General features: G+C 39.5%; 1 protein-coding gene across 1 annotated transcript in view; it reads left to right on the top strand.

Moving 5' to 3' along the window:
* Positions 1-12446, top strand: part of LOC142658777 (sodium- and chloride-dependent neutral and basic amino acid transporter B(0+)-like) — a 29134-nt gene extending 16688 nt beyond the window's left edge. The window contains exons 7-14 of the mRNA XM_075834390.1: positions 448-588; positions 1523-1751; positions 3504-3629; positions 6830-6948; positions 8481-8580; positions 9792-9901; positions 10285-10452; positions 12279-12446. Of these exons, the coding sequence (XP_075690505.1) occupies positions 448-588; positions 1523-1751; positions 3504-3629; positions 6830-6948; positions 8481-8580; positions 9792-9901; positions 10285-10452; positions 12279-12446 (1161 nt within the window). The remainder of the gene's footprint in view (positions 1-447; positions 589-1522; positions 1752-3503; positions 3630-6829; positions 6949-8480; positions 8581-9791; positions 9902-10284; positions 10453-12278) is intronic.
* Positions 12447-13655: the final 1209 nt, after the last annotated feature.

A 13655-nucleotide genomic window follows, 5' to 3' on the forward strand; every position in this document is an offset into this window, starting at 1 on the left:
TTATGAAAGGAGCAAATGAGTGCCGATCAACGAGCTGTCTCGTCGCCTGGCACTTGTTTTCACAGCCCATATCAAGCCGTCTAAAAGGACCCTTACTCAGTTCAAGCTGGTCTGTTATGTCACATGATTGTCTGCATGGTGCTGATAAACTGTTGAAAAACGGGCGCGTAATAAATCGGCCACGAAAAAGAAGTGCAGGTCACTTCTTGGGACGTTTTTGGAGCTGTTTTTCATTGACTCTATAGAAAACAGCGCCAAAAACGGCCGTAAAAAAACGCAGCAGCTCTGTGTTTTCAGACGTTTTTGAGTTTGTGTGTGAACATACCCTAAGAAGGAACCAGCAGAATATGTATTGTTACTTTGGATGTGAATGGTAAAGTGTAGTTTTCTTGTAATTAGCATTACTATATAAACATATACATTGCATCTTTATGCTTGTTCTGACAGGTGGTATATTTCACTGCTATATTTCCATATCTGGTCCTGCTGATTCTCTTGGTAAGAGGAGCAACACTGGAAGGGGCTTATGATGGGATCAGTTTTTACATTGGAACACAGTCAGACATTTCAAAACTTTCAAATTCAGAGGTAAGTTTTTTTTAAGATTCTTTGTTCATTTTTTTTTATTTTGCTAGAAAGTCATTGTTTATAATAATGATCATTTATGGTGATACTGTATATGCAAGCCATAATATCCATAAACTGTTAGTAAACGTCTTCAATGACAACAATCTATTATAGTTTTGCTGGTGGAAACTCACATTTTCAAAATTTCTCTGAATATATTTCATCAGACTATAGGTTGCCGTTTAGAGCAGCGTGTATTCTGTGAATAGTATCTAAATGATGAACTGCTATAAATCAGTCTGTAATCTGCTGAGAAAAACTCAAGGAAACCAAATCCCATAGCAGCTCTATATAAAACAAGTGTATTTTAGGGAATAGATTAATGTTACATTAAAGTTCTGCTGACTACACCATAATACATGAGGTAAAGTACAGAATGCTATGATATCTGTATATTAAAGGGGGTGTCTGGTTATGAAACATCTCTCTCTCTCTCGCTCGCTAGGATTCCCTATGTCCATGCATTACATGGGCAGATAATTCATTTTAATGGATTCCATGTAATGCTTTATTTCTCCTGTAGTGGTGCTGCAGGGAAACTGACTACTTGCTGAAAGATAGTCCCCCACAGATTACTGATCGCTGGCGGTCCTAGAAGCAGAAGATCCTGTGTTCAACTTATCATTATAAAACCCTCCTAACAAATAAGAATTACCCGAAACAAACAACCTCAGATTATTAAAAATATCCCTGAAATAGAATATAAACAATTGTAGATGTGATTGTAGGTGTTGAAATTGTAGGAGTTATACTGTACACTATTAAACGATAGACTTTTTTTTCTATGTTATAATATACCTCAAAGCGGTCTCTTTTGGATTATTCTAATTTGATCAGAAACCATTTTTCTGAACGCTCTTGATAATGTTTCTTTCTTGTTTCTGTGTCATTCTAGGTTTGGAAAGACGCTGCCACCCAGATTTTCTTCTCTCTGTCCACAGCATGGGGTGGACTAGTAGCACTTTCATCTTACAACAAGTTCCACAATAACTGCTATGCAGATGCCATCATGGTGTGCGTTACCAACTGCCTTACCAGTGTGTTCGCTGGTTTTGCTATTTTCTCTATATTGGGGCACATGGCATTCAAAGCACAGAAAGAAGTAAAGGATGTAGTAGACTCAGGTGAGCTAAAATTCATTTATGACAATATAATGCTAATAAATTAGTTTTTATTTAAATGTATTAAAAATAAAGTTCATCAGTCTTGGTACTGTCCTGCAAACGGCTCTGTAAAAAACTTACTAAGGCCCCATGCACACGGCCGTAATTGTGGCTCAAAGTACAGACCCATTAATTTCTATTGCCCACGGACTCCTTCCCGTATATTTACGGGAACGTGTCCGGGCCGTAGAAAGGCTCGGCAAAAAATAGGACATGTCCTATTTTTTGATTTTACGAACCGTGCTCCCATACAGTATAATGAGAGCATGGCCCGCAAATGCGGGTGACTCTCCGCGGCCATCCGTAGCCATAATAACGAACGAGGATCACGGCTACGGCCGTGTGCAGGGGGTTTAAGCCGTTTTTAGGGAGATACCGGACAGAACAGATGGGACTTAACATGTCCCACAATTTAAGATTTAAATATTAGGAAATATGGTATATCTATGGAAGACCTAGACAAATATACAAGAATGATGTTGTTATCAGAAAGGCTCCATTTGGCCACCGGATGGTTCCAGTAATATCTCACTGGAGACCTATAAATGCTATAAAAATGTGAGGTTTGTTTTAGGACAAATAGAGATACAATTGATCTAATACTATAGAAAGTCTCATCATATTCATCTCATAGACGCCCAGATGGAGAGCTTTCTGTAAAGTTCAGGACTTGGTGACTAAGGCCCCATTCACATCGCATTTGTGCTATCCGCCGAGCGTGTACGTTTATAAAAATGTGGACCATTGAAAACGTATACAAAGTTGTACCATTTTCTGTTTACATCTCTGTTTTTTATAGTGTGTACGTTTAGCATACACTCATACGTCGGTATAAGTTTCTGTCCGTTTTTTACCTAAAAAAAAGTATACGCTTTTTAAAAAAAATTGAACACTGTTAGAAAAAAAAAGAAAAAAAACGGATAGATTTGATGTATGTAAGTGAATATAAACATATAGTATTACGTTTGCATTAATCAGCCATTGAGGTCAATGCTAAAAAAAACGTTATGTCGCGTATACCTTTTTTTGAAGTACAGAATAGAGTGGCAGACTACGCTTTTCAGAACTTTCAAAAAACAGTATCCCAACATAAACCATGACAAACATAGACCCAACGGATGCTATTTTGGTCAACGTTTGACCCATTATAGTCTATGTATATGCCAGCTATACGTTTTTATACTTTTTTTGTGTTTAATAATGTATACGCCCGGCGGATAACACAAACCCGATATGAATGGGGCCTCAGTGTTCACTTAAAAAAAAACTTATATTTCTTTAGGTAAAAAGCGGACAGAAACATATAGAGACGTATGAGTATATGCTAAACGTACACGCTATAAAAAAACAGTCGTAAACAGAAAATGGTACATGTTTGTATACGTTTTCAATGGTCCAGGTTTCTTTAAAAAAACATATATGCCCGGCGGATAGCACAAACACGATGTGAATGGAGCCTTAACTGTGTGAAACATAGTAGAAAAATTCGAAGAAAAGGTCTACGTTGAGTGTACTCAGTGGCAGCGACCATGATACGGGCTATCCTTTCCTTAGTATTCAATCTATTTCCGTTCCTCTTGAATTTTACATATCCACAATATCCAGAAGTTGCCAGGCCTGACATTGGAGCATGGATTATCATGGCTATGAGCCTATAGCTTATGGCAGCCCTGGTACTAGGATATTAACGTACGCCATTTTCTCTTTTTCTAGGATTTGCACTTGCATTCATTGCATACCCAGAAGCGTTGTCTCAGTTACCCGTCGCTCCACTATGGTCCATTCTGTTCTTCTTTATGCTCATAACCTTAGGGCTTGATTCTCAGTTTGCCTCAGTAGGTGAGTAACGTTGTAATATATTTTTACTAGATATCATATGAGCTTATACTAATTTTATTTAAAAAAATCTATACATAAAAGATTTATAATGCAATATATACATTATATGAAAATATAATTGTAGATTTATTAAAGGGGTTGTCCACTATCGGACAACTGATGACCTATCCACTGGATAGGTCATCAGTACATGATCTGTGGGGGTCCGACACCCGGACCCCACACCGAACAGCCACTCCGGCTGCCTCTGGGCACTGGATGTCCATGCTGGAAGCAGATGGCTCCGGGCAGTACGGAATAGCGTCCGAGCTGCAGTACTGCAGCTCTGCACCTATTCATGTGAATAAGAGCAGAGCTGCAGTTCTGCAGCACAGCGCCTATGCAATGTACGGGGCCAACTTCTTCCGGCTCAGTACATTGCATACTGTGCAATGACATCAGGTGTTCAGAGGCAGCCGGAATAGCTGATCGGTGCAGGGTCCGGGTGTCGGACCCCCACATATCATATACTCATGACATATCCAGGGGATAGGTCATCAGTTGTCCGGTAGTGGACAACCTCTTTTATACTGTAAGTAGTGGTAGTGGTAACTGAAAAAACACTACAAGGCCTCATGTGCATGGCAGAACTTGTATGGGGTACACAAAGACCCTATGGTTCTGTATTATGGAGCCATAGGCAATCTGTGTGGTTCAGTATGGTACCTCTGTATTGCACCATGTTATAGAGGTGTTATTTTCAGTTCTAGGGGAGAATACCTCTGTAATACGACATCCGACAGAGCAGGCTTCAATTTGTACTGTAAGCCTCTGTATAAAATAACATACAAAGTTATACTATGGGTTCACAGATTTCGGTGTGTGCTGTATTATGGCCCAATACAACTAGAAACTTGTATGGCCTCGTGCATGCGGCCAAAGGGTATGTGCCCCCTTTACAGCACTACAAACCACTCCTCACACTACTAGAATAGTACTAGAGCTCGTACTGCAGGAATCTAGGCATGTCTGTGAGGGTATGTTCACACAGTTAACAAAATACGGCTGAAAATACGGAGCTGTTTTCAAGGGGAAACAGCTCATGATTTTCAGATGTTTTTTAATCAAACTCACATTTTTCGCTGTGTTTTCAACGGCCGTTTTCTGAGCTGTTTTTCTATTGAGTCAATGAAAAATGGCTCCAAAAACGGCTCGAGAAGTGACATGCACTTCTTTTTATGGGGCGTCTTTTTACGTGCCGTTTTTTTAAAATGAGGCAGAACCCGTCCCCCCCCGTCCCCCCCGTCGGAGCAGAACGATGTATTTCCGATTGAAATCAATGGGCAGATGATTGTAGGCGTTCTGCTTCCGATTTTTCAGCCATTTTTCGGTACGTTTACGGCCCGAAAAACAGCTGTAAATAGCTCATGTAAACATACCCTCAGACTGCAACCAGTATTTGAAGGCTTTCTTTTTTTTAATATTATTTCGTTTTTATATAATTTTGCAACTTTTTATTTTGTACTGTATATATATATATATATAGATATATAATTTTTATACTCTCTTTTTTTTAATTCAGTAGTGCAGGGAAGACTCTCATCTGCGTCTTCCCTACCTCTTTTTCTACAGATTATTGGTAACAATGATCTTAAGTTATCTGTCAGACATCAACCACATATAAAACAATACACTGTGTTTAAATGAATGTGTAAATACAATTAAAAGTATTATATCCTCAGAAAATTATTTAACTCACCTCTTCTAAATACTCAGTGTTACATTAACCCCTCTAGTCTTAGAGAAACAATGAGAGTTCTTTTATGCCCCTCCTTTGTGACTCAAATACTGGTTTGTAATGCTATGGGAAATAGTACAGTTGTGATAATTAGGGATGTGACACAACACGATTTTTCTATTATCACCTGTGAATTATTCACTGTAACAGGTGAAGCCGCAGTGTATCATGTCATCTATGCCAACATAGTGTGCCAAAAGATGGGGCTATAACGAGAATATGTTTTAGGACAACAATGAAGGGAATTAATATAAAATATCATTGACTATCATATTATTGAAAAATGAATAAATTTTTAAATGCACGATGTCACATTCTAAGTCACACCCCTTTCTGCTAGATCACGTCCCTTTTCCTGCTAAGCCTTGCTCACTTGTTGAGATTGTTGAACACAGTGTCTAAAACAGTTAATAAATGTGGCGCCCCAGCATGTACGCCAGAATTGCGGCTCAATTTGAACAGAATTATAGCACATTTTGAACTGTAAATCTGCCCTGTTGTATCAGTTTTGCCTGGAATGTTCCTGAGCAAATACAGTAACAACTGATATTAACATCAATGGTATAGAAAACATTCTAAAGTTATTAAGGGACGAGACATCATCAGCTCACTGAAGTATCAGGTTACATTCTGCCTATAGCAGTCTATGGAGAGGTGTGATAGAGGTGGAAGCAGGAGCAGGGTGTGAGAGAGAGGCAGAGAGACACATAGAGACAATGCTGCTGCTTCTAGTAAGTGCTATATCTCATCCCAGTGCTGGTTTCACAGCTACACTGCTCATTACTGCTGTATGATGTCTTCTATGCTGTTGCTGTTTCTAAAGTGTGTGCTACGAAGAGATTGGGGAGAAGGATGTTCTCTTCTCTATGTGTGCTGTGTATAGAAGTCATGATAGCAGTTAGACTCCACCCACTAGCTCAGAGAAAACGGAGAATTAGAAATAGATCCTGCAGAGGGGAAAACTAAAAATTGCCAGATGTAAGTCATATAATGCCCAGAAATATTTTTATTCCTCATGTACACAAATATGACAGCTTATTCTGAAAAGTCACCTGAAAGTTTAAGTACGCTTGAACTCCCATGATGCCTCAGGATTGAGCCAGATTTCTAATTGTTTTGACCTGGAAGGAGCTTCCTCATATACTTAATTTCATCCTCTGCTGAGTAATGCATTCTCACTAGTATTATGTGGAAGGGCAGTGATAAAAAGTGATTTAAATGTTGACCTGATAAACTAAGCTGAATATATTTATTAGACCAGCACTAAACACTTTAATATTTCTCCTCATGGACAAGAATATGAATCTCATCAGATAGGATTTTATTTTACTGGAGGTGAACTTTAAAAATAAAACAGGAGCGAAATGTAAAATGAATGTTCTTATATAGAGGTTGATTAAACAGATTTTGTTTCCATTGACAGAAACAATAACCACCACTATACATGATGCGTACCCAAAAGTGATGAAGAAAATGAGAGGTCTTATTACCATTGGAGCCTGCATTGTGTTTTTCTTGCTTGGAATTGTGTGCATCACTGAGGTATGCTTTGCTTTTTAAGGATTAATCTATGTCTTTACTGCTTTAAAGGGTTGCCGGGCTTAGAAAACCTATTTTAATACCTGATTAGAGAATCGCAAGTTAATAGAGGGAGACCCCCACTCAGGACCCTCATCTATTAGCCAGAGCATAAAACGGCTACAAAAAGCCTCTCCCCCTCTGGAGGACCTGAGATGTCTGTGCATTAAAGGGGCAGCTCACTCATTTAATGTAATTTCTAATTTGCCCTGCGGTGGTGCTACAGGGAAATTGAACATTTGTTGTCAAGCTCCACTACAGATTACAGATTATTGCTCAGTGCCCCAGCAGTGGGACACCATGTGATTTGTTTTTCATCTGAGAACCCTTCTAACAAAAGGAGATTGACCATATAGTGTAACCCCTTTACAGAAATTCTCAAAAACTTTTGGCTACAGAGTTGCATATCCCCTATCCTATGCATGTATTTTCTAAGTGGGTTTGCTCTGCCATGGGGGGGGGGGGGTGTTATATTATTTGAAGGAAACAGTTCTATGATATATTTGGTTTTCTACTCGTATATACATTTAAATATACGCATAAATTGTTATGTGTTTTTTTTCTATTAGAGTATCTTCACGCAGGTTGAATATGCTGTGAAAAAGTAAGCAGCGGATCCAACCTAGAACCCGCAGGGAATTCCGGCCAAAGACCGCACCAAATTGCGGTGCAGTTTCAGTCACAATCGCGGCTGTGAAAAGCAGAGCAGAAAGAAAAAGGTCAATACTTACCTTCACTGGTGTTGCCATAGCGACGTGTCCCTGCTCCCCACCTTTAGCCTCCGTGCAACCTGGCCTCATGTGATAACGCTGCAGCTCTTGTGACCACTGCAGACTGTGATTGGCTGCAACAGTCGCATGGGATAAAAGGTCATCCCAGGAGGCCAGCAGCACGGAGAACAGCCGGAGGAACAAGGAGTAATCGCTATGGCAACGTCAGGGAAGTAAGTCTGTACTTTTTAATATAATCTAAACAAGAAAAAGTTTTTTTCCCAGATTTGTGATTCTTGTGGTGGAGTCGCAGCTTTTCCGTCACAAAAATCGCAAGACTTGCTTTTACCTCCCCAATGAACTCAATGAGCAAAAACCACAAAAAGTGCAACGACTCCACAGCATAAATTGGCATGCAGCGGATTAAAAATCGGCACCACAGATCAATAAAAGCACATTTTCTCAACTGATATTTTTCTGCAGTGTGTGGATGAGATTTGTTCAAATCCCATCCACTTTGCTGTTACTGCTATAGATGGGAGAGTGGGGGAAAAAAACACCAGGAACAAGACATTTTTATATTAACAAACACAGCGCCACCCTGTGGTGACAAATCAGTAAAGGTATCACTAAAATAAGTACATTCTCAAATGTTGGAATTGTTAATTTGATGTCATTGTCATGTGTTCTTTCATTATGTTTTCCATTCATAGAAATGTGTATACAGACATATATATTGTATTATTTTGATAATAGATTATCATTTATATCACCTTCTTTTTGCAGGCAGGAATATACTGGGTGGATCTAATAGATTATTTCTGTGCTGGCTGGGGAATACTTATTGCTGCTATTCTAGAATTGGTTGGAATCTGTTGGATTTATGGTAAACACATCCAAGAAACTGCAGAAATCTCTACACATGTGATATCTAAGTGAAACAAAACAAGTGATGACATATTGACTAGTATAGTTCATTGCCTGCAGTACTGTTTTTGTCTAGTATGACATTATCAGTGATCAACGTGCTGCCAATCAGGTCAACACACTGCAGCACGGAGTTATGACCTATTTTAGATTTATGCTAATGACTTTCTTAATAGTCAACTGGGCGTGTTTTTACTTTTTGACCAAGTGGGCATTGTACAGAAGAGTATGACGCTGACCAATCAGTGACCAATCAGCGTCATACACTTCTCTCCATTCATGTACTCAGACATCGTGATTTGTCACTTACTCACACATTAACTTTACTGAAGTGCCTTGAGAGTGAATAGACATCACCTCCAGCCAGAACGTGATGTCTATTCACAATCCCGACACTTCGGTAACGTTTGTGTGGGACTCAATGACCGCAAGCGTGATCTCGCGAGATCACGCTGTAAATGACAGAACATTGGTCAGCATCATACACTTCTCTGTACAATGCCCAGTTGGTCAAAAAGTGAAAACACGCCCAGTTGTCTATTAAGAAAGTCATTGGCATAAATCTAAAATAGGTCATAACTCCGTCAAAATTGATCGTTTTTCTAAATAAAAACCGCTGCTGTAATCTACATTACAGCGCCGATCACATTATGTAAGAGATAGGGCACTTATAATGTGGGGACAGAGTCTTTTTAAGGCCGGTATCACACACGTAGATTTGATCCAGTTTTTGGCTCTGTTTTTTTTAACCAAACACAGGAGTGGACACAATATAGAGGAGATGTCTTTTCTTTATATCTTTCCTTACTTTTGGATCCACCTCTGGCTTTGGCTAGAAAAAACAGAGCCAAAAACTGCATCCAAAACCTGCACCTAAACAGCATGTGTGATCCTAGCCCTAAAGAGATAAGTATTCTGAATTTGTGGAATATGAAACACATTGAACATAGAGATAATAAATACTCAGTAGATGACGAAATATCAAATGTTGACTTTGCATTGTGACAATGTACAATTCGGTTATAGTCTTTTATTGAGACACCAGACACTACCATATATTATAAAATAATACACATATTATGTTTAATGGTCATTTTACTATAGTTTATGTTAAGAACATAATACAGAATCACGTGAGGTTTTTCTATTTTTGTTTAATTCCATTTAAAGGTGGTAACCGTTTCATTGAAGATATTGAAATGATGATTGGAAAGAAAAGCTGGACATTCTGGCTCTGGTGGAGAGCTTGCTGGTTCTTTATCACTCCACTTCTGTTGATGGTAAATCCAAGTATAAAAAAAGCATATAAATAAATATAGTGATAGATATAAAGATAGAGAGACAGACTGATATGAGAATAGATGATTGATAGATAGACAGACAGACGGACGGTTGGTCGGTTGGTCGGTCGGTCGGTCGGTCGGTCGGTCGGTCAGTCGAAGCTCCTGGACCTTTATGCAAAATCTGTAGCAATGCCCACCTACCATGTGCCATTTATAATACAGATTTTTTTCTTATATGGCATCAGGACCTTTGGACCCCTTCAGGCACCATAGCCCAAGTACAACTGCTACCCCTGCGCCCCCTAGATCTACGCCCAAAAACAGATATATGAATAGACATTTATATCTGACCTCTCATTTCCTTTTTATTCTTTTTACAGGCCATTCTTATCTGGTCCTTGGCTACATTTTCTTCTCCAAAGCATGGTGATGTTGAATACCCAACCTGGGGAGTAGCACTGGGGTGGTGCATGATCATTTTTTGCATCATTTGGATACCCATACTGGCTGTAATAAAAATATGCAAAGGTGAAGGAACACTTCGGCAAGTAAGTAATTACCTACATTAAAAAAAACATAGTTTATCATTATATCTATAAGTACAATATACATAAATATACTTAAAACTTTTTACTTGTTACGAGTCCAGTGTCGATGTAGCAGGGCAGGATTTGTAATTTCTAGAAATTGATATAATGGGGTTTTGCCTGTGGTTTTCCATTAAACTTTATCTTTGCTTAGTGAATTATTTAGGCTGCAAACTAGTTAATGAGCTAATTGTCAAATTCATAAATGCGCTGCAGATTCCACGCTGAAAAGACGCAGAGTAACTCCATTAAATTACAATGGGGCTAATCTGCATGCATGTCTGGTGGCCAATCCGCGGCAGAAGTCTGAGTTTCTGAAAAATGGCCGTACTGTAAAAAGCAAACTGTGTGTCCATCTCACGACCAGTAAAATAAAGAAAATAGATCCGGAGTACTAAAATATAACTTTTACTGATATGATTAAAATAGGTGTGAACAAACATGTAAGAAACATGAGGGTCCTATCTGCCAATACTGCATACAGATTCTTGATTATTTTCCATCATTTCAGATTTTAGTCAAAAATTGTATTTGCAGCAAAGAATCAGTCCGCCTTTATAAGGTTTCCTAATTTATATTGTACTTGATCTTCGGATCACATATGGAGGAAAAGAACAATAGGGCAGTTGCCCTCCTACCCCGTATTTTTCGGTCAGTAGTCCTCCACGTCAATGTGTCCAGCGATAGTGTTGTGTTCTCTCCTGGATGGTAAAAAAACGACAGGTAATTCTCCCTACGCGTTTCCTGCTGACCACGGTACACGGTACACGCCAGGGACAGGTGTTCTTTGTTTACCTCCCACCAGGAAGGTTACATTCCTTGCCACTGCAGGATTGTTCTAACTAAAGGATTCCTTCTGCCACTGCAAACTTGCTCCAACCGTTGAGCATTCCCTCGTGCAAGAAAAGACAGCTGAGCAGTAAACTGAAAATAACTGCTTCATTGATCCAACATGCTCTGAATTATTGAGCACTCCTCTCCATACGAATTGACAGCTACACTTCAAGCAGCAAGCCCTGATTTTGGACACCACTGCTTCATTGACCTATCTCCCCTGAGGAATTGCATGGTCAGCAGGAAACGCGTAGGGAGAATTACCTGTCGTTTTTTTACCATCCAGGAGAGGACACAACTCTATCGCTGGACACATTGACGTGGAGGACTACTGACCGAAAAATACAGGGTAGGAGGGCAACTGCCCTATTGTTCTTTTCCTCCATATGTGATCCGAAGATCAAGTACAATATAAATTAGGAAACCTTATAAAGGCGGACTGATTCTTTGCTGCAAATACAATTTTGGACTAAAATCTGAAATGATGGAAAATAATCAAGAATCTGTATGCAGTATTGGCAGATAGGACCCTCATGTTTCTTACATGTTTGTTCACACCTATTTTAATCATATCAGTAAAAGTTATATTTTAGTACTCCGGATCTATTTTCTTTATTATTCTAATATTACGGAGAAGTGAATTTACCATTATCCAGGTGGGGGATATACAACACCACGAAAAATTAACATCTCACGACCAGGACAGTTTTTTTTTTATCTACTGGAAGTAAACAATGAAGGGTACTATTGAGTTAACAGCAAGCAGAGATATTGAAAACTGTGATGAATTGATAGAGAAAGTATATTGGAAAATTGTATAACATTTTATTGTGTAAAGAAACACATTTATTTGCTGTAATCTAACATACCCCGATGTCAACCCTGCATTAACTGTGGTATTATGTAAAAGTTGTGCACTTCATCATCAAGTAACTTGTTTAATTTCTCAACAGCGTTTCCGTAGGATTTGCACTCCAACTGCAGACTGGGGTCCAGCTCTGGAAAAGCATCGCTCTGGAAAATACAAAAATACTGGTGATATCCCAAAAGTTTCCAACGGTGTAGAAATTCCCACAATTGAAGGAGGCCTGGGAGGCCACGAAAACAAAGCGTTTTCTTAAAATAAAAAAAAAGGAATACTCCAAAGTATTACATGCACAATGGACTAATGGACTAATAGGGGTTGTTGTTTTTTGTGTTTTTTGTTTTTTTTTATAAATTATGACTGTGTCATCAGCTATGGAGAAAAATATACTACACATTTTTTACCTTTTTCTAGAATAGTCTGCCTTTTTTTTCAGACAATACTTCAGTATTTTTAATATCCAATGTTATTATAATTATTTTATTGAATGTGTCAGTAAATAGAAACTTGGGCACAGTGGCCTAGCTACAAGGGATACAGATGCAACAGCCACATCCAGGCCCTGGTGTATGAGGGGCCCCAAAGGCTGCTCTGCAGGATGAGAGGATAGCATGTCCTGACTAAGTGACCCTGGTAGAGAATTTACATAGTGACCCAGGAACTTCAATCTACTACTTTCTGTCTATTGTGTCAAAATGTATTAGGCTGTAAAGTAGGCAACACAACAGATTCCATAGCTTATGTGCATGTGCAGAGAGGAAGGCTCTCGACATTCGCATGTAGTTAGAGAAAGGCTCCAGATATGCAAGTGTATTCGAAGAGAAGCTCCGACATGCATGTAAACTCATAGACAGGCTCCTAACATGTATGTGTAGTCGTGAGAGTCTCCTGACATGCACGCGTAGTCAGAGACAGGCACTCAACATGCACGTATACTCAGAGGGGCTCCTGACATGCACGTGTAGTCAGAGATAAGCTCCAGTCATGTAGGTGTAATCAGAGAGAGGCTCCAGACATGCAGGTATACTCAGAGAGAGTCTCCAGACATGCAGGTGTACTCAGAGAGAGTCTCCAGACATGCAGGTGTACTCAGAGAGAGTCTCCAGACATGCAGGTATACTCAGAGAGAGTCTCCAGACATGCAGGTGTACTCAGAGAGAGTCTCCAGACATGCAGGTGTACTCAGAGAGAGTCTCCAGACATGCAGGTGTACTCAGGGAGAGTCTCCCAACATGCAGGTATACTCAGAGAGAGTCTCCAGACATGAAGGTATACTCAGAAAGCGGCTCCAGACATGCAGGTATACTCAGAGAGAGTCTCCAGACATGAAGGTATACTCAGAGAGAGTCTCCAGACATGAAGGTATACTCAGAGAGAGTCTCAAGACATGAAGGTATACTCAGAGAGCGGCTCCAGACATGCAGGTATACTCAGAGAGAGGCTCCAGACATACAGGTATACTCAG

The sequence above is a fragment of the Rhinoderma darwinii genome, chromosome 8, assembly GCF_050947455.1.
Source record: "Rhinoderma darwinii isolate aRhiDar2 chromosome 8, aRhiDar2.hap1, whole genome shotgun sequence".
NCBI lineage: Eukaryota > Metazoa > Chordata > Amphibia > Anura > Rhinodermatidae > Rhinoderma > Rhinoderma darwinii.